The sequence below is a fragment of the Barbus barbus genome, assembly GCF_936440315.1.
Source record: "Barbus barbus genome assembly, chromosome: 6".
Lineage (NCBI taxonomy): Eukaryota > Metazoa > Chordata > Actinopteri > Cypriniformes > Cyprinidae > Barbus > Barbus barbus.
Window position 1 is genome coordinate 13,198,987 of NC_136734.1, and position 21,943 is coordinate 13,220,929.

The window sequence follows — 21,943 nt, forward strand, 5'->3', positions numbered from 1 at the left end:
GTACAATCAAACATCTGTCATATTTTTGTTTCCACAGAGGGAGTGTTCTATTATGGTGAGTTATCTTGTAAAACAATATTTTGGTTAATTAAAGCAAGCTAAATTTTAAATATAACAAAGTTGTATTAAATTTGACCCTAAAATTTCACCCTATTCAAAAGAAAAAGAACCAAGAATTCCATTTGACCTTTAAGATTTTTGACATTGTGACAGTATTTTTTTTTTTTTTAATTAAGCACATTTTCCCCACCAAATACTTTCTTTCTTTCTTATTTACTATATTGTGAAAACCTCTTATTCTTAATTTCATACTGAACTCATAAAAATCATCCTGTTTGAATACAATTATTTATTTTAAATCATTATTGTAAGTAATGTTTAGTACAAAGACTATTGGATATTATACTATTAATTATGTAATGTTACCGTTTTCTTCCCCAGCTGCTTACACACATTATCAAAACTTTACACACAACTCCAAGAATTGCACACACAAAATTCAAAATGACTCAAATCTCTTACAAAATGAAGCACTGCATTCAAAATATCCCAAACACATCTCAAAAGCAAACATTTGCAAACACCTTTGCCATAATATTAATCCCTGTTAGATTTTTGTGTGTTACATACAGAATTGTGTGTTGTGTTTTACAAAAAGTGTTTTATGAAATTAAAAACTGAGTCAAAGGCCAAGAATTAGTGTATGGTTTTGCAGATTTGGTGTGTGGTTCTGGTGTTTGAGTGTCAGGTTTCAGAAATTGTGTGACAAGTAAAGATTTTGTGTGAAAGCAGGTGAAAAAACTAGTAGTAGACTACTGACATTAAGGGGTTTGTGCTTAATTGCTATGAAAATAACTGCACAATGCAAAAAAAACTTTATAGTTCTAAAAAGAAACTTAATTTTCTTTATGTAAAACATAATTTCTTATGATAATGAGGTGAAATATGACCAGTTTTCATGAGATTCACCCAGCTGCTCTTTATAATTCATATATATATATATATATATATATATATATATATATATATATTGTGATGTTTATAGAATGTTATATATCACTATATAATCCATTTCCATTTTTCTTTCCATTTAAATGATGTAACACAGACACAACATTTAGTCCAGGTAAGTCTGTTCCTCCCTGTATCACTCATGTATCACATGAATTTGTTCAAACCTTCAGGCTTTTATAGTTTTGAACTGCAGTCCTTTAAATTGTGTAATTTGTTTCATCTGCCTTTTTTTTTTTAAAGAAATCCCGCCATTGGAGGACAAAGTTGCGGTATGTTTTTGCATAGTGCGATTAAAGGAAAATGTCAGGTTAAATACATCTTAAGTTTTATTGACAACATATGTGGACTGCTGTTGATTACTATAGAAAACTATTTTGACCCATCCATCAGTTTGTACTTACACTGGAAGTCCATGGGGCCAGCATTCTAGACAGTTTAAAGGCAGAAATATGAAGCTTGTACTTTTGTTTAAGCACCTCAGTAAAAATGGTTTATTTGAGCTGTAAAGCTGTCTAAATCGTTTTTGTTGAGGTGGGACTACTAGAATTTTGCCCCATAGACTTTCCCTTTTTATTTGTTTTTACAAACTGAGAGACTAGACACATTCATTTCTGAAGTAATCGACGGCAGGCTGCAGATACTGTTGACAGAGCTTAACATATATTCACCAAGGATATTCTGTTTATTGTTTGATGTATTATTGGACAAGTTACATTTGTGACAATATCAATTTGTAAATGACTTTCTTTGATACAGTCAATTTAAACCCACCCCAGACGTGCTTGTTTCAGTAAAATCTACTGTACCTTTATATATTCTAGGTTTATATAGTGGTTGGAATAGCTGGGGTTGCTTTAACTGGATGTATCCTGATGTTAGTTTTCCTCAAGTATGGCAGAAGCTCCAAGTTTGGTATGAAAGGTGAGTGCACCACTTTATCTTTTCACTTCTGGTGAATATATAGCATACCATCTTAATACACATACCTGGTTATTCCATGGAAATTTTTAAGGCGACATATCATGAAAATCTGACTTTTTCCATTTTTAAGTGCTATAATCGGGTGCATCTCCCTACCCTGAAAACGTGAAAAAAAGCAACCCACTACTTTTGTTTTGGATAAGCCTCTCTCTGCAAGCTTGTGAAAAAAACAAACCACTCAGATTTCACTCCCCCCTGACATTGAAAGGGGATGTTATTATAATATTACCACCCCTTAATCTGCACGTGTCCACACACGGCACTGCCATTGTGTTTTCACAAGCGACAACGGTGTATATCAATTCTAACACCACAGTGAAAATTCGAGCAAAGCATACTTATTGTTCTGTCATTGGCTGCACTGACGAGTACAGAACGTTATTTAGAGTCCCAGCCCCAGAAAAGACAAGAGAGCAGTGGATTTATTGATTTTATTTACTGTATATTACACTGCTGCCACACAGATTTAATATAAACATGCAATTTCTTTCCCAGCTGTTTACCTTCACAGACATAACCGATTGTTTTTGTAACTCATGTGTCTTTTTAAGATAAACTTGTGTGTATTTGACAGTTTAAGTGCAATAAAACATGAACGAGAACTTAGTTTAGTACTCACATGCCGTGTGACAGCTGCTTTCTGTGCGTATGCTTCAGATGTGTGCACTCTGAAAACCGTATATAAGTTTAAACTGATATGGTTCAAAACGCATGATTTCAGCAAAATAGACATGATAATCAAAACCAAACAGATGTTTATTTTTTGTTGTTGTTTCTTTTATCAGAGTATCAGAGGTATTTTTAACAATACTATGTTAACTAATGTTTCACTAAGAAATATGTTACATAAGTAAAGACAGTTAACATTAGCTATTACTGTAACATATCACATACAAATACAGAATATTATGAATTTGAATATTTTTCAGCATCATTATTCCATTTTTCATACAACATTATTCAGCAGTACCTTCTAAACAAAAGCTATGGATATTGTTTCCTCTCTCATAATAATGCACTTTTTCAACACATATGTATGTATATTCATGTGTATTGAGAATGTGAATTCCTATTATTTCTGTGGGTTACTGTATTGTCTGATTTTTTTCCCACCAGGCTCTTCATCTGTCATCAGTAATGACGACGACTCGGCCAGCCCGCTTCACCATGTTTCCAATGGCAACAACACGCCATCATCATCGGAGATGGGCCCAGATGCCGTTATCATCGGAATGACAAAGATTCCAGTCATCGAGAACCCCCAGTACTTCCGCAACCCCGGCAGCATGCTGAAATCGGACACTCGTGAGTTGCCGTGACATGCTGGGCCGTCAGTGGCCCCACTCCATCCTCTGAAATAGATTCCAGCCTAGGTTGCCACTGGTCAGTTGTCATAGTAACCTCCCTTTCTATCACCATGGTGATGATATCAGGGGTGGTTGGCCTGTGTAACTTAATCATTGTTGGACTGTAGATGGATCTGCAAATCTTCATTTAAATTCATTTACATTTCAGGATCTATAAATAGTGCACCTGTAAATCTTACCAACACCTGATTGATCGTTAGTGATGTTTGCTAAAGCAAGCATCTCACACAGTTGCTCATATATACAGTTGGGCAAAAAAGTATTTAGTCAGCCACCAATTGTGCAAGTTCTCCCACTTAAAAAGATGAGAGAGGCCTGTAATTTTCATCATAGGTACACTTCAACTATGAGAGACAGAATGGGGGGGGGTGGGTGGGGGGGATCCAGGAAATCACATTGTCTGATTTTTAAAGAATTTATTTGCAAATTATGGTGGAAAATAAGTATTTGGTCAATAACAAAAGTTAATCTCAATACTTTGTTATATACCCTTTGTTGGCAATGACAGAGGTCAAACGTTTTCTGTAAGTCTTCACACGGTTTTCACACACTGTTGCTGGTATTTTGGCCCATTCCTCCATGGGGATCTCCTCTAGAGCAGTGATGTTTTGGGGCTGTCGCTGGGCAACACGGACTTTCAACTCCCTCCAAAGATTTTCTATGGGGTTGAGATCTGGAGACTGGCTAGGCCATTCCAGGACCTTGAAATGCTTCTTACGAAGCCACTCCTTCGTTGCCCGGGCGGTGTGTTTGGGATCATTGTCATGCTGAAAGACCCAGCCACGTTTCATCTTCAATGTCCTTGCTGATGGAAGGCGGTTTCTACTCAAAATCTCACAAACAAACTGGTCCCTTTGCAGAAAAACAGCCCCAAAGCATGGTGTTTCCACCCCCATGCTTCCCAGTAGGTATGGTGTTCTTTGGATGCAACTCAGCATTCTTTCTCCTCCAAACACGACGAGTTGAGTTTTTACCAAAAAGTTCTATTTTGGTTTCATCTGACCATATGACATTCTCCCAATCCTCTTCTGGATCATCCAAATGCTCTCTAGCAAACTTCAGACGGGCCCGGACATGTACTGGCTTAAGCAGAGGGACACGTCTGGCACTGCAGGATTTGAGTCCCTGGCGGCGTAGTGTGTTACTGATGGTAGCCTTTGTTACTTTGGTCCCAGCTCTCTGCAGGTCATTCACTAGGTCCCCCCGTGTGGTTCTGGGATTTTTGCTCACCGTTCTTGTGATCATTTTGACCCCACGGGGTGAGATCTTGCGTGGAGCCCCAGATCGAGGGAGATTATCAGTGATCTTGTATGTCTTCCATTTTCTAATAATTGCTCCCACAGTTGATTTCTTCACACCAAGCTGCTTGCCTATTGCAGAGTCAGTCTTCCCAGCCTGGTGCAGGTCTACAATTTTGTTTCTGGTGTCCTTCAACAGCTCTTTGGTCTTGGCCATAGTGGAGTTTGGAGTGTGACTGTTTGAGGTTGTGGACAGGTGTCTTTTGTACTGATAACGAGTTCAAACAGGTGCCATTAATACAGGTAACGAGTGGAGGACAGAGGAGCCTCTTAAAGAAGAAGTTACAGGTCTGTGAGAGCCAGAAATCTTGCTTGTTTGTAGGTGACCAAATACTTATTTTACAGAGGAATTTACCAATTAATTCATTAAAAATCCTACAATGTGATTTCCTGGATTCTTTCCCCCATTCTGTTTCTCATAGTTGAAGTGTACCTATGATGAAAATTACAGGCCTCTCTCATCTTTTTAAGTGGGAGAACTTGCACAATTGGTGGCTGACTAAATACTTTTTTGCCCAACTGTAGGGTTAAGTCGGCATGAAATCAAAATGGACCCTATTTATTTTTTTATTGCATGTTACTTTTTTTGAATGATTAATTCATGCATATATATTTGTGACCTCTAACCTAATCTATCTATATTTAGGGTTTTATTTGTTGTAGGGGTTTTATAAGTGCAAAATAATGATTATACATTTTTACCATGATTTACAGAAAAAAAGTAATTCGGTGTAACAATGTTTCATGATAAACATTTCTTGTTAGGCATATTTACAACAAGAATTATTAGATGACATTAAAAGACTCAATTTAAGGAATAGATTTTAGTCCTAAAATATAATATAATTATTTGTAATTATTTGTAACTTTAAATCTTTACTCATTTTGCTACTATCCTTCAAAATAGCAGGTTATGCCCTTTTGTCAACAAGATGTTTTAAAATGTAATACAATTTAGTATAATCACTATTCTTTTATATGTTTTAACAAGTACAGGTCAGAATAAGTTTGTTGTTTCATTTTTACATAAATATATCTCTTACACTATATCTATCTATCTATCTATCTATCTATCTATCTATCTATCTATCTATCTATCTATCTATCTATCTATCTATCTATCTATCTATCTATCTATCTATCTATCTATCTATCTATCTATCTATCTATCTATCTCTCTCTCTCTCTCTCTCTCTCTCTCTCTCTCTCTCTCTCTATATATATATATATATATATATGTATATATGTATGGGCCATTCTACAGAATTTGTCTGAAGTCAAAGTTGGAGGCGTCTTTAAAAAAAATGTCTTTTTCCAAAAAATTTGTATGTATGCAAACTGTATAATATCTAAGGTACGCATTTATACTAATTGTTCACTTTTTAACTTCACTTTTTAAAATAATCAAAAAGATGCTTTTAAAAACAACAATGGGGAAAAAAATACAAAAATTATTTCAATATCATTTTCATAAGTTGAAATTTAGGGGTTAGGGTTCGGGACAGCCACCTCCTAATTGAAAGTATCCAATTAATGATGATTTTATATATGTTAAGATTACTAATATTTTAAATATTATTGTGGGTTTCAATATGTAATAGCAGGATCTTAGTAAACGTAAGAGTTCAATACTTAAATGCTAAAATGTGTTTTTTTGTAGAGGGACAGAAGTTTGGACCAATTCTGTAGAATGGCACGTCTTAGTGCTGTCAAACGATTAATCGTGATTAATCACATCCAAAATAAAAGTTTTTGTTCACAAAATATATGTGTGTGTACAGTGTATATGTATTATGTCTATATAAATACACACACATACATGTTAATATTTAAGAAAAATATTAACGCACATCTTAAAGCACATCTTGTTCGTTTCATTTGAAATCCATTGTGGTGGTGTATAGAGCCAAAAATGTTAGAATTGTGTCGATGTCCCAATATTTATGGACCTGACTTTATATACAGTATGTACACTGTATGTATGTGTGTGTGTGTGTACATATATTATTTATAAATACTATTTTATATATATATATATATATATATATATATATACACACACAAATCATTAAATTACTAAGACTTTAGACTTTTGCAGTTAAAGGAATAGTTCACCCAAAAATTTAAATTTTGCCATCATTTACTCACCCTCATATTGTTCCAAACCTTTTTCTTTCTTTTTTTCTTTCTTATGTTCAATCAATCAGTAGTTCACTCAGTAAACCTTAGTGACCACTAAGTGACACCACTCAAATATTTTCAGAAATTGTGAGAAATCTATTATCTATGCATGTTTTATCTATGCATGTTCCTTGTTTTGCAGTCGTCCAACACATAAAACGTCATAACATTCTGCTGAAGAGGGAGCTTGGAGAAGGGGCTTTTGGGAAAGTGTTCTTAGCTGAATGCTACAACTTGTCTCCTGACCAAGAGAAGATTTTGGTGGCTGTTAAGGTATGGTACATTTATACAAGAAAACACTGATTCTGCACAAAAAATCTGCACATTTCATGTTGTGGCTACGTAATGAAGCTTTACTGTAGGTATTTCTGTAATAAAGGATCACACATTCTTATCTCACAGACTCTGAAAGAAGCCAGTGAAAGTGGACGAGCAGATTTCCACCGAGAGGCAGAGCTCCTGACCAACCTGCAGCATGAGCACATTGTCAAGTTTTATGGCGTGTGTGTAGAAAGCGACCCTCTCATCATGGTGTTTGAGTACATGAAACATGGAGACCTCAACAGGTTTCTCAGGTTTGTAGGAGAGTGTTTATCACACCCACCTTTGTAGTTTTTTTAAACAATGATGTTTCACCCCAAAATGAAAATTGCTGTCATTTGCCCTCATGTCGTTCCAAACCTGTGTAAAAAGTCTTTAACATATGTTATTTTGTGTTCTGCAGAAGAAAGAAATTCATACAGGTTTTTAAAGAAAGCAAAAATGTGTCTATAGCAGTGCATATTTTATTCTAAAGCTCATTATTTAAAAAAAAGCTTGCATTGATTATTTCAATAAAGAAATTGTTCATTTGATCTGTAAAGTCCAAGCAAAATGTGCTTGTGTGTTGTCCGCTTTCTGACCTCCAATTTAGTTCAGCCATGCACATGCTATTCTCATACTCTCTCGTACAGGGCTCATGGACCAGATGCAGTGCTGATGGCAGATGGACAGCAGAGTTTGCTGGTGGAGTTAACTCATCCTCAGATGTTGCACATTGCCCAGCAGATAGCAGCAGGCATGGTGTATCTGGCCTCACAGCATTTCGTGCACAGAGACCTGGCCACGCGCAACTGCCTGGTGGGAGAGAACCTTCTTGTCAAGATAGGAGACTTCGGCATGTCCAGAGATGTGTACAGCACCGACTACTATAGGGTAAGTGTGGGTCACCTTGGAAATATCCATATCACCGTGGTCCTTTTGGTTCAAGGAACCCAAAATCTACTACAAATGTCTTATTTCGTTTGAAACCTGAATGCATAACTGCATTATATAGGATTTTATTTAAATCATTTAAATTTAAATCTTCCAAAATCCTGAACGTGTTTACAGCTTCGATTGAAAATAAAATAATTACTTCCCGTATAGGCACTGAAAGGTATTTATTGCATTTGTTGTTTATCAATATGAATATTAACTATTCTCCCTTAGTAAATGGGAGTTTTTAAACTTTTTTTCATTTAAGTTTTTCTTCACTTAAATTAAAATATATTAAGTTTTTCTTCACTTACCTCTTACAGGTAGGGTGACCAGATGAGATTGGTTGAAATTCGGGACGGGGGGGGGGGGGGGGGGGGGGGGGGGGGGGAATGAATAATAAAGATAATGAATTTCAAACGAAAGTGACTGAACCAATCATGTTTTTATTAATATAAGTAGCCTACATATACATATAATTTTATATAATATAGAAGTAACGTTAGGCTATTTTTATACTTCAAACTGAAGTTAATGAACCAAAAAAAAAAAAACCAAGATGCTGCAGCCAATGAGCAGCCGGCGGGGGCTGGTTGCCAGGCTGCAGGATGACTCAACCTCGCTCCACGGACAGTTTTTTATGTTTTATCAGACAATAACTATTTAAGATTTTGCTTCAGTATAATTTTCGGGACAATTAGAGCGGGATTCGGGACAGCAGCTTAGATTTCGGGACTGTCCCGAATTTTTCGGGACTTCTGGTCACCCTACTTACAGGAAGAAAATCTGCTATTTGTGATGTTGCATTACTTAAGGGGTCATTGGATGCAAAATTCACTTTACAAGTTGTTTGAACATAAATGTGTGTTGGAACTGTGTGTACACATCCGCCCTATAATGATAAAAATCCACTCAGTTTTTTTTTTTTAAATCCCTATTTTAAAACCCCCTTTCTCAAATCAGGCTGTTCTGAGATCCCTGTCAGAATGATGTAGTTCTGTACAGACCGCTCCCACGAGAGCTGATTGACAAGGCCGTCTTACCTTAGACCCGCCCTGAGTGAGCTGTCATCAGTCCACCATTGTGTCGACTCCGGTGCAGGGGAAGACAAGAATGTCTCAGATTAAGCGATTGAGGTGTTCTGTTGTTGGATGTAATGATGAACATAGCAGTCGTCATTTACTCATGACATCTGAGCCCCTGAAGACGCAGAGGATTAACGTTACTTTTGTTTTGAAGGGAATGTGCCGATCCCGATCTGCCTAAATGCATTTATGTTCACACAAATCATTCGTGATCCAGCTTCACCTACAGAAGAAGTGAGTATGACGGGGTAAAAATGGTGTTTTTTACACTACCATTGAGAAATTTTAACCAAAGTATGTTATAGACTTTTCATTAACACCCTAAAGAATCATATCAACTTGTGGAAAATGGGCATCCGATGACCCCTTTAAAGTGGCAGTGTTTCATTTCTGTGCGACACCAAACAGAAATGCAAAAAGAATAGATAATGTTGCAGTGTCATGCTGCTAAAATAAACATATTGAGATGAAGTTGCATTTGTTGCCACTGATTGCTAGCACAAAATGATACACACTACAGCTTTATGCGTTCAGAATCAAATCAGAAAAGATTACAGATATGTATGCTATATTTTCATTGGTTGCTCAAACAAGCCACTGAAGCGTGTGAACACAGGAAATCTCAGAGAAACCACAGAAAATAATCCACAGGGCAATGTCAGATTCTTGCTTGAACATTCCCACTCACAAATGTGAATGCAAACAAGGGAATATTAAGCAACAAATGATAGATGCTAGAAGACCATTGCAGTCAAAGTCAGGGCCGCTCAAACAGAGCATTGTTTTGAAAATGCCACAAACTACAGTGTTACACTCCTCACATTCTGCTTCTCAGCAGTTCAGCCAACTGTTAGAGATTCTTTGGTAGCACTTGTTTAATCTAAGGTTAGTTCTGGCTTGGGCCATTTCCTGATCTCAGCCCTATCTTTCCTGTTTCCTGACTTTTTCAGACAGAAAGAAAGAATTAAAAGTTATCTGTAACCTCTATCAGTTGAACCTCTGTTGAATCTAATCTCTATGAATCTGACTAATTCATGTGGAAAGTATGAACACAAAAAAGCAAAAGGCAGTTTGTGTATGTCCATAATGGATAATATGATGATATACTATTTTGTCTTTCATTATTATGGTTTATTATGACTAATGACTATTTGATGTATGCATATAAATGTATGCATCTGAATAGCTGATTAAATACTGTAAATATGAAAGTGCCTCAAAAACCAACAGTTCCCCACAGTGAGTTCTTCCAGAAAAAGCCCAGACCATCTGACACTCAAGGGCTCTCCCAAACCTGCATCCTGCCAAAACAGCCGGAAACACTCTGCTGTGTCAGGAGCCGTGTGCAGTGTGTGTGTGTGTGTGTGAGATGAAGGAATATCAGCTCCCTCTGTCGTATAACAATGGAAAACACAGGATTTTGTCATTGCATGATCACTAGGATTCCTGCAATGCAATGTCATGGTAATGAGGTCAAAGTTTTGCAATAAACAACGTATAGTGGCAAAACACTGCAGTGGTTTCACGTAGTTTTATGCTATAAAAGACCCGTATGCTCAATCTGAAGTGTCTCACATTTAAACAAGATTGATACAGTGATTTTTGGTATCACAATTTCTATTCTTTTGGTCTTGATTAGGTGGAAAGTTCTTTGTGCTATCTAATAAACATTAGCACAGGAAAATTACATATTCCAAGTCTTCTGAAGCCATAAAGTAGCTTTGCAATAAGAAAGTATTATACCCAGAATTAAAGAAAATCATCCCCATTTCAATCTCATTTACACTTTTGCACATTCAGTCCTGCTTCAAGAATCAATGGCATCTGGCACTTGAGAGCTGAGATTAACAATGAATGCCTTCTGTTCCTTGCAAAGCTATTCTATGGCTTCAGAAGACTTGGTATTTAGAACACAACTTGGTTTGAAACAACACAAGGGGATTTACATTCGACAACTTTCATTTTTTTATTTTTTTCTTTCTTTCTTATTGTGGTTGCACTTTATTTTACAGTATGTGTATATTGAGTAAAGAAACTACTTGGGATAAAGGATTGGTTCAATGGTAGTAACCTAATTATTACCCAGTTATTATAATTCCTCTAGTAAGTATTTAGTATGTACACTTATTCAAAATGTTTTTGAAATAATTTTAATATGCTGAGTCCCAGTTGTGCTGCTTAATATTTTTGTTTGTTTAGGCCAATTCACACTGTACCAACAGACACGGTCATTGTTAGCCATGTCTGTTGCCATTCATCAGTGCTGGTTTTCACCAATTAAACATTTTGGAATCTGCATTTAGGGTCTTGGAATGTCTCAGAAGTGACATACTGTCATCTGGACATTGGTTTATGTCTCTTGATATGGTGTGGATTAGCCTTTAGATGAAATGAAAAAGTGCTACCAATATTCCTTTAGTATAAATCAACCATTTGAAATGCTACAAGTGATATACAGTATAAAAAAAGCATATTAATTTTGAAATTTGTAAAAGATATTTAACAATGTTATTATATTATTTTGTTTTTAAAAATGAATATTGAGTGTTAGAGAATGACAGAAGTGATCTAAATGTATAAATAGGCGAAGTTAACTTGCACAATTAAATATGAAATATCAACTAAATACAGGTACACTTAAAGAAAAAATAAATCTAATACAGTATCAGCAGATAAGATGGTGCTGATAAAATGTAGTTTATTTAGCATATTATGAAGACTCTAAAAATGAAATGATAGGAGATGGATTTAACAAGTTCATGTGCTTCTACCAGTCACTTAATCTGTATCACTTTATCTCAGGTGGGTGGTCACACCATGCTGCCCATACGCTGGATGCCCCCAGAGAGCATCATGTACAGGAGATTCACCACAGAGAGTGACGTGTGGAGTTTGGGTGTGGTCCTCTGGGAAATATTCACATACGGCAAGCAACCCTGGTACCAGCTTTCAAACAACGAGGTAAGACACATCAGTCATACCTAACGTGTATCTCATATCAGTAGGAATGGAAGTCCTCAAGTAATACTAATTATTCACAGAGTGATTAGTTCTCCCTCAAAAGCACTCACTGTATCAATCCAGTACCTTGTAAATATGACTGTTTCTAGGCAGACTGATGCACCCTTAGTGGAGCCTGTGTTCAGTTGTCACTCTGGACCGTGTTTCTGCTGCTTCCTGCAGGTGATCGAGTGTATCACACAGGGCCGGGTGTTGCAGAGACCTCGTACTTGCCCCAAAGAGGTGTATGACCTGATGCTGGGCTGCTGGCAGAGGGAGCCCTACATGAGACTCAGCATCAAAGAAATCCACAACCTGCTCCAGAGCCTGGCCAAGGCCTCGCCTGTTTACTTGGACATCCTGGGCTGATCCGTTTGCCAGTATGGGTGTGTAATTGTTAGTAAGAAAAAGTGTGTGAATGTGTGGTATAAAAGGAGTAAGGGATGGTTTCGATTAGGATGAGTGATTGAATATAGATGTACGTCTGTGTGTGTGTGCGTGCGTGTGTGTGTGTTCATAAAAATGGCTTGTGCTTCAGCACTCTCACCACATAGACTAAAAGGCCTTAAAGTTGACTGTGTGCTTTGCTTTGAGTTTTCCCACATCTGGACATGTCCATCTATCATGCATCGATATGTTTTCTAAAAACCCCAAATAGTCTACAAACAGAAACATCTGATTGTTGTAAATATGCGTCAGAGACAATGCAGACCTTTTGTGAAAAAGGAAATGTGGTTTAGGAAAGTTTATATTTGTTTTTCTCTTACCATTTTGTTTATCAAGATGGACAAAATTCAGACTTGATGAGGACCCAGTCATTAGCACAACGCTGTCAACGCCCTGGCGTCATTCTGGCAGACTTGACGCAGATCGCAATACTATTCATACCGCAAACTATCGAGTAACAATTGTGGGAACTGCCAGATTCATGTTTCATTTGAAGTTTTTTTTTTTTTTTTAACACATCTGATCTAATTTGAGACTTTTCTGTGCCAAGTTTTGATGTCTATAATGCTGAGGTCGATGAAAGGCGTTTTTGGACATCTCGGTGCGCCCCATCTTACTCAGCGCGAACTTCGTAATAGAAGCACAGCGACAAAGACGCCTCTTTTTTTTTTTTTTTTCTTCAGAAGAGGCTTGAGGTTGGACACAGAGTGTTTGGAGTGAGCTCAGAGGCAAAGTCACCAGCAGTGGCACTTAAGTATTTCCTTAGAATTTGTTTGGCTCCCCTGCCATAGTTTTGATTCAAAAGGCACTTGTCTCTCTAACTGAGATTGGAAGAACAATAGGAAGATGCTGTTCTTGTGTCAGTGGTAACAGTAAAAAAAATTATGTTAGGGTGCTTACACACTAGAAAACGTTTTGACGGAACACTTGATGGATAGAAATCTGCAAATCTGTGGAAAGAGCCATTCATCCTGGATATTTCCCTGCCTTTGGCCCTAGAGCATCCCTACGACCCTACATCGGACAAACTGTTTTGGATTATGGATGGATGGAAAGAGCCAGGGCTGTTTGAAATAAAATAGAAATACAGCCAACTGGATTTCTCAAAGCACAACTGGACCCGCCTCCCTGGGATTCTCAGTAGTCACAGATCCCTGCAACCGTGCGTTACAGCCACAGTACAAATTCCCTCCACTTTTGGTCACATAACGGAGCATCAAAATCAACAAATTCCCAGCATTCTCCAACGTAGCGTGAACTAGTGTGTAGGCACCCTCAGTCATCGTCATGTTGTGATTTGATGGACTTTGCCTTTGCGAAGACTGAAGATTTCTTTCAGACCTGTTCCTGAGGAGTATATCCATATGTTGTTCATAACACAACAGACCTGCCTGATCAGCTGGAGTTGATTGATCTCGGATTATTCATTATTATCTGTTTATGTATCAACTGCGAAATAACTGCTAAATAATGTGTGTGTGATAATCTATGATTGATTTGTTTTCGGTGTATTGTGGGCCGTTTCAAAGCGATGGGCTTGGTGGGCACTGTGAAGTGAATGTTCATGTGAGAGTGATGCGAGTCGGACTGTCCCTGAGGTCACGACAGGAAGACCCTATGAAGGGACCGTCCAGATTCAACCTGTGTGTTTCAACCCTACTAAACAAGCTACCAGAGGAGGACAACTGACAACCAACAGGTTTAAATATACTACAAAGGACTGAGTGACAGCTAAAATTGTCATTACACTATACAGTGCATTCAGACAGTATTCAGATCCCTTTGTCCCATTTTATGTTGTAGCCCTGTGCTAAAATTTATTTTTTTCCACACAAGTCTACTCCCCTTACGCCATGATGACAAAGCAAAAACAAATCTGAAAAACACTAATATCTCAATAACTTAAGTATTCAGACCCTTAACTCGGTACTTAGTTGAAGCACCTTTGACAGCAATTACTTCAAGTCTTTTCGGATACAGTGTAGCAAGCTTTGTGACCTGATATGGGGATTTTCTGCCATTCTTCTCTGCAGATCCTTTCAATCTATCAGGTTGGATGAGGACCATTGGTGGACAGAGATTTTTATATTTGGGTACAAGCCTGAGCTCTGGGTTGGTCACTCGAGAACATTCATAGAGTCGTCGCTAAACTACTCCTGCATTATCTTGGTTGTGTGCTTAGAGTCATTGTCCTGCCTGACGTGATTTAACAAAGAATTTGAATAATTAAGTCAATGTGTTATTTCTGTACACAGATTTGGTTTTTGCTTCATAATGGTGCGAGGCCCAACATGATTTACACACTAAACCGATGTAAAAGAACTAGTAGACGAAAGTTCTAGTGGACTCTGTTTGCGTTTGAACACACTGCAAAGACTACAATCAATGGCCAACTAGCATGTAGTCTACCTTTGTCTGTGGATATACAAAAAAAGTAAGCAAATCAGCTGTTGCATCAGTTAATTGGTCTTCACTTTCTTCATTCTAAACAGCCATGTCTTTATGAAAGCGCATGCCCCTTAAATACTTCGTACAACCCATGTGATGGTTCTGTTATGTGGTAAAGAGTTTAGATTGAGGTGAAAAATGTAAGCATTTTAGTATAAAGGTGAGGTCACAATTACCGTTCTGCAAATTTTCACAGGTGAAATCCAGTCATTTCAGTAGTGATTTCTCCATGCGGATTTGACAGGTTTGCCCCAACACAAAGCTGCTTGGCTTGAAAGGGACTACTGTGTGAGATGTGCTTCATACATCATTGCACTATTGGCAATTTACCTTTTTTTTATTCGACTGACTGTACCTTCATACATGAAGAAATTAAAGAGTCTGAATACTTCCTGAATCCACTGTAATAATTTCTATAGTGTTGTTTGCTAACCAAGCATCACAATTACTGTTGTTCATACTTAGGGCTTACTTGAATATTACACGCAGTACATATTCAATTCAGTTGTATCTGTAAAACCAAACCAGTCAAAACGAAATCTCTTCAATCTGACTATCATTGCTGTTGACTAACTCCAGGGCTACAGTATTCGACTTGTCCTCCTCTGCCGGAGTAAATGTTTTATTCTCAATTCCGATCGACGGGGCTCCTCGTGGACCCCAGCAACACATTTTGCACCGACTGATTGATTCCTCGGGGTGTGAAGGACCAGAGATGTGCTGCTTTGAAAGCATCTGTATATATGCAATTAGACTGTAAATATACATGAGCAGGATCAATCATTCTTTGTACACTGATGTCAAATTCTTTCCAAACAGTACATTGGCAGGACCTACTTTTAACAGCCGACTTTACCCGACATCATGAGTGTTCGAACAGCGTCCAATCGAGTCAAGTGTCGGTCATTATGGTCATGATCTTTTTGAGCAGTGACTTATGACCTCTTAGAGCTTTGCACTTTCTTTATAGATGTACTGCTCATATTTTTGTAGTTTTCACCCTACAATTGTAAGCACTGCAAAAAAATAACAAAAATGTTACAGATATCGAAGAAATGTATTGTCAGTTACGTTAAACAATTTTTCTTGTGTTGTGGCAGACTGACTGTGTGAAGACTTTATTGAACAAACATGGCATTTTCTTCGTTTTTTTTGCTATACAGATTTCTGTGTTCTAATAGCCAGCCTGTACTTTATAATCCATTCTGTACAGTTCTAATAGATGTCTATATAAATAGTATGTTCTCTCTATATATTCTGTTTCAAACAGGCATCATGTCAAATGTGACATTGTAAAGGGAAGTAAAACATGTCTAACGGGCCTCTGGCAATATGTGTGTAAATAGTTTATTTTGCGTGACAATGTATAATTGTTTTTTTTCTGTGGTTTTTCATAAAAGTTCGATTTGATTTTTTTTTTTTAATATCTGTAATTGATCAACTTAGCCTTTTCCCCTGTATAGTAAACAATTTGATGTTACTGACGTTTACTGCACCCTTTTTTTGAATTGAGGGTTGATTTCACATCCAGGGGGAAAGAGCCAAGAGAACCCCCATCCTCATTTGATTTCTGGAAAGCTCTTAACATTGTATATGAATGAAGAACTGTGACTGAGTACTGGAACACTGTTTATGCATTATTTTGTAAGCCAAGATTTTATGCTTCGTCGGGTGAATCTCAATTAAAGTATCGCAAAATGTCCTTGTCAGCCCAAAAGAGAAACAATACATGAAAAGACAATAAGCCTATTTAAGGTCAATTAAGCTTTTTAAAAATTTATAAATATTGGGATAAAATATATCCTGGACATTTCTTTGTGAAATGCACCCATTTAGGCAACTGGAATTAGACATTTGTTCCCAATTCTTTTATTTGTTTAGCTGGATCACTGGTTGTGAGTGAATATGTGTGTGTGCGTATGTGTGTGTTCCAGGCAGACTCAATCTCTCACGGCTTTAGATGTCAGTACTCTATGCTTGTGCATCCTGTGAGAAGCTTCTCTGCAGTCAGTGGAAATGTTCCTTGTAATACTGTGCATTTAATAAAAGTGGTATGTCTTACTACATTGTGTATAATGTTGCAAATTATATTCATAACTAACAACTATGCAGATACAAATATAAAGAGAGAAATAGACACACATGCACAACCACACAAACGTGTGTGTGTGTGTATACCTATCTTTATATCTACACACACACAGGTACATCTAAAACAAAAAATTTATATTGTGGAAAATCTGCATTTTTTGTAACATTTCAAAAAGTGAAACTTTCATATATATTTTAGATTCATTACATGTGAAGACAGACATTTTTTTTTTTTTTTTTTTTTTTTTTTTGATGATTAGAGCTTACAGGTCATGAAAGTCAATCCAGTATCTCAAAATATTAGAATATTTCCTAAGATCAATCAAAAAAGGATTAGTAAAGCAGAAAAGTTCAAGTTCTTTAAAGTATGTTCATTTATGCACTCAGTATTTGGTCGGGTCTTTAGCACAAACTCCAGCATCAGTGAGAAATGGCATGGAAGCGATCAGCCTGTGGCTCTGCTGAGGCACTATTGAGCCTTCAGCTCGTCTGGATTGTTGGATCGACTGTTTCTCATCTTTCTCTTGAAAATATACCATAGATTCCATATGGGGTTCAGGTCAGGCATGTTGGCTGACCAATCAAGCACAGTAATATCATGGTCAGCAAACCACTTGGAAGTGGTTTTGGCACTGTGGGCAGGTGCTAAAGTCCTGCTGCAAAAGCAAATCAGCATCTCCATAAAGCTTGTCAGCAGATGGAAGCATAAAGTGCTCCAAAATCTCCTGGTGGACGGCTGCATTGACTTTGGACTTGATAAAACACAATGGATCAACATCAGCAGACGTCATGGCACCCCAAATCATCACTGACTTCAGAAACTTCACACTGGACTTCAAGCAGCTTGGGTTCTGTGCCTCTCCACTCTTCCTCCAGACTCCAGACATGGATTTCCAAATGAAATGCAAAATTTAAATTTATCTGAAAAAAGTTATTTGGACCACTGAGCAACAGTCCAGTTCTTTTTCTCCTTAGACCAGGTAAGATGCTTCTGACGTTGTTTCTGTTTCAGAAGTGGCTTGGTAGCCCTTTTCCTGAAGACATCTGAGCGTGGTGATTCTTGATGCACTGACTCCAGCTTCAGTCCACTCCTTGTGAAGCTCTCACAAGTGTTTGAATCAGCTTTGGTTGACGGTATTCTCAAGCTTGCTGTCATCCCTGTTGCTTGTGCACCTTTTCCTACCCAAATTCTTCCTTCCAGTCAACTTTGCATTTAATATGCTTTGATACAGCACTCTGTGAACAGCCACTCCTTTCAGTAATGACCCTCTGTGACTTACCCTCTTTGTGGAGGGTGTCAATGATCGTCTTCTGGACCATTGCCAAGTCAGCAGTGTTCCCATTATTGTGGTTTCAAAGATCAAGAGATACCCTGAATTTATACTGTAGATATGGTTGTTTAATGAAACTCCAATATAAATATAGCTGCAAGCAGCGATGACGGGCCCAAGCCGTCAGTGCAACCGCCACCCCCGTGGCATCAGGAAAACGGTGCACAGCGAGCACATGCATTACAGTAACCCTCTGGCAGTTTGGATTTGAGGGATTCAGCAATGAAAGGGTTAATCCAAACCACCAAGACTGTGAAACATACACACACAACAATACATAAAAGTTCTGTAACAAACGGTAACACTTTATAATAACTGCACACTATGAATTATTAGTTAAGTATTAGTAAATAGGCAATCCGTCCTTTATAAAGCATTGTTTCAACATTAATAGGCATTAGTAAGCATTTTATAAATACAGCTATAAATGTTTTGTTCTTGAGCATATATATGTGTTTAATAATTGTATTTTCATACTTTATTAATGATCAATTTAATATTTCTAAATTATTACGTTATTTACAAAACAGATATTTAGGAGTTGTCAGTGGTTCATAAGATCATTTAGAAAGTGTAAGTAAATGATTAATAAACTATTTAAATGTACATTTATAAATCTTGTTATTTAGACACATCATAATAATTGCTCAGTCTGTTAATAAATGCTTTATTAACACATGCCTGCTGTAATTCATGATCAAGTCAGGAGGTTATAAAACATTTGCCAGCCATCTATTTGTGTGAGCTCCTCTAAAGTGAGGACTATTTATACCTTATAAAGCATTTACACAGGAGATTTAAATCTCCCAAACAGAAAAGCTAAACAAAACACAACATAGAGGGATACAGAACACAGCAATTATTTTTTCAAGATGCAAAAAATGAAACCGTACAACTGTACACTTGATAAAAAATGAAAAATAAACCTCTGTAACTTCATTGTAAACTTCATTTTTTGCATCTTGAAAAAATATTTCTGTTTTGTATGCCATCGTGTTTCCTTCTGGAGCATCAGTGAATGTTTGAACCTTTTTTTAATAGTTGTGTTATAGTCCCTCTATTGTCCTCAGTGTGAAAAGATGCATCTCATAATCATACAGTCACTGCTGGAAAGGGTTCAAATAGGCAAAAGAAAACTGAATGCTGCAAAACTGAAGATTCTGCAGGACCTGGAGGATTTTTCTGAAGAACAGTGCTCAGTTTAACTGTTCAGAACAAACAAGGGACTCATAAACAACCATCACAAAACAAAAAAACAGTCGTAGATCATCCAGGTAACCACACACCGTATTAAGAACCAAGGGTTCCCAAACTTTTGAATGGGGTTATTTTAATAATTTTAGCTTTTTTGTGGACTAAATGTAAACATCTTTTATGGAAAATATCTTACTCAGGACAATACTAAATAAAAAAATAACGCATTTTGTATGATCTCTCTTATTTTGGTAAAATTATTCACAGGTTCCCAAACTTTCACATTCAACTGTATATAGTAGTTATTAATGTTAGTTAATATTCAAAACTTAAACATTATTAAAATTTAAAGTTTTATCTGTTAACATTAATGCATTGTGAATTAACGAACATTTTGATTAACTAACATCAACAAACATTAATAAATTCTGTGAAAATATATTTTTCATTGGTAGTTCATGTTAATTAATATATTTACTAATGCTAACAAATGAGACATTATTATAGTTACCAAAGCTTTTAATGATTTATAAGCATTTTTTAATGATTTATTTTTGATGATTTTAATGATTTATACACAAATAAATAAAGTAAAAATATATTGTTAATACTTAATGTTATTTGTGAATTAACCAATGTTAAAAAACTATATAATTTAACTGTTGTTAGTTAACATCAACAATAATTGTATACCATTTATTAATGTTAATTAATATTAAGTCCAAAATGTTTTAATACATTATTAAAATTTAAAGTTGTATCTTTTGAACATGACTATTTTTCTAACACTAAAAATATTAATAAATGCTGTAAAAAATGTTTAGTTCATTGTTAGTTCATACTATCAATGAGGAATTAACATGCTGTAAAAATATATTTTACATTGTTAGTTCATGTATTTCCTAATGTTAACAAATGAGACCTAATTATAAAGTGTTATCAAAACCTTTAATGATTTATAAGCATTTTTTAATGATTTTATCTAAGTATTCGTGAAATATTTCTGCCTGCATAATAGCTTAGTCTGCATCTGTAAGCTGAACTGTTTTACTGTTACATTTAAACCACTATTAAAGCATCAAAAATTTAAACAGACCCTTTCTCTCACCCACCCCCTCAACCCACACAGTCACCCACCCCCACCCCCACCCCTCACACAGAAGCAGAGTGACATCTGATAGTTTTAAAATTTTCTGCTCTCCATAGTGTATTGTAAATTCATTAAATGAATCACATTTCCTCGGAATGACTTGTTCTGTGTATGTAATTTTTTATGAAGTGTTTGGAAGCTGCTCTTAAAAGATAAAAAAAAACTAATTGTGCTCTCTTTTTTACTGTAACTTTAATAAATTGCCATTAAAACACCGTTCAAGATATCCTAAATCCATTCGCAATTTAGCATCATGTTGAAAAAAGTTTGGTGTGAATTACTTGTTTCTGCTTGGAGGAGTATGAATTAATTTGCAGCCTGAAATTCCCAAAAATTTACATTAAAATAAAAATTGCTGACTTCCTGTTGGTCATAGCTAATGACTGTAAATTAGAAAGTTGTCCGGATTGATTAGAACAATATATGTACCGAGTTTGGTGTCTGTAGCTAAAACTAACCCCCCCACTTTTGACAAAAGGTGGCGCTATAGAGTGCCTCGTCCATGCCCATTTATGAGCTTTTGTGTCTATCATTAATACTGATATGTGTTGAGTTTCGTGACATTCTAAACATGTTATCTGCCTCAAGATCACCAGAAAATAAGTTTCAAGTTTGACACGTTGCCATGGCAACAGTATTTTAGATATTAATATTCCCTTCACAGTTTTACATCGGCCGTGTTTTGACATTATTCTGGTGAAGTTTGAAGCAAATCGAGTAAAAATAAGATGCTGAATTCAAAGCATTTGAAAAATGACACTTCCTGCTGCCAGTTGGTGGCGCTATAACTTTCAGTCATAAAAGTCACATCTATCCGATCGGCATCATACAACGAACAAACCACTGAAGTTTGATCAAAATCAGACAATGTATGTGGATGTTATTAGGCATTTCCTGGGTCTCATTTTTCGCCATAACTTCATCGCCTCGCTGACTTTCTCAGCCCACACTGCTAAAACTACGCGGTCCTGCAGATTGCTTTATTCAACATTAGGAAGATCAGGCCCTTTCTTTCGGAACATGCTACACAACTCCTTTTCAAGCTCTTGTTCTGTCCAGGCTGGACTATTGTAGCCAGTTTTATCAAACCTTTACAATTAATCCTGAACGCGGCAGCAAG

General features: G+C 36.6%; 1 protein-coding gene and 1 long non-coding RNA gene across 3 annotated transcripts in view; both read left to right on the forward strand.

Annotated features, from left to right (window-relative positions):
• The window catches only part of LOC306871594 (BDNF/NT-3 growth factors receptor-like), a gene marked incomplete at its 3' end in the record, with an annotated part of 33,023 nt that extends 20,492 nt beyond the window's left edge, over nucleotides 1-12,531 (forward strand). Inside the window, exons 9-16 of the mRNA XM_079419654.1 lie at nucleotides 1,255-1,283; nucleotides 1,836-1,935; nucleotides 3,112-3,300; nucleotides 6,984-7,114; nucleotides 7,244-7,416; nucleotides 7,795-8,035; nucleotides 11,965-12,123; nucleotides 12,346-12,531. Coding sequence (XP_079275780.1) covers nucleotides 1,255-1,283; nucleotides 1,836-1,935; nucleotides 3,112-3,300; nucleotides 6,984-7,114; nucleotides 7,244-7,416; nucleotides 7,795-8,035; nucleotides 11,965-12,123; nucleotides 12,346-12,531 — 1,208 coding nt within the window. The remainder of the gene's footprint in view (nucleotides 1-1,254; nucleotides 1,284-1,835; nucleotides 1,936-3,111; nucleotides 3,301-6,983; nucleotides 7,115-7,243; nucleotides 7,417-7,794; nucleotides 8,036-11,964; nucleotides 12,124-12,345) is intronic.
• Nucleotides 1-21,943, forward strand: part of LOC306870868 — a 1,223,475-nt gene that overhangs the window by 864,249 nt on the left and 337,283 nt on the right. The window lies entirely within an intron of this gene.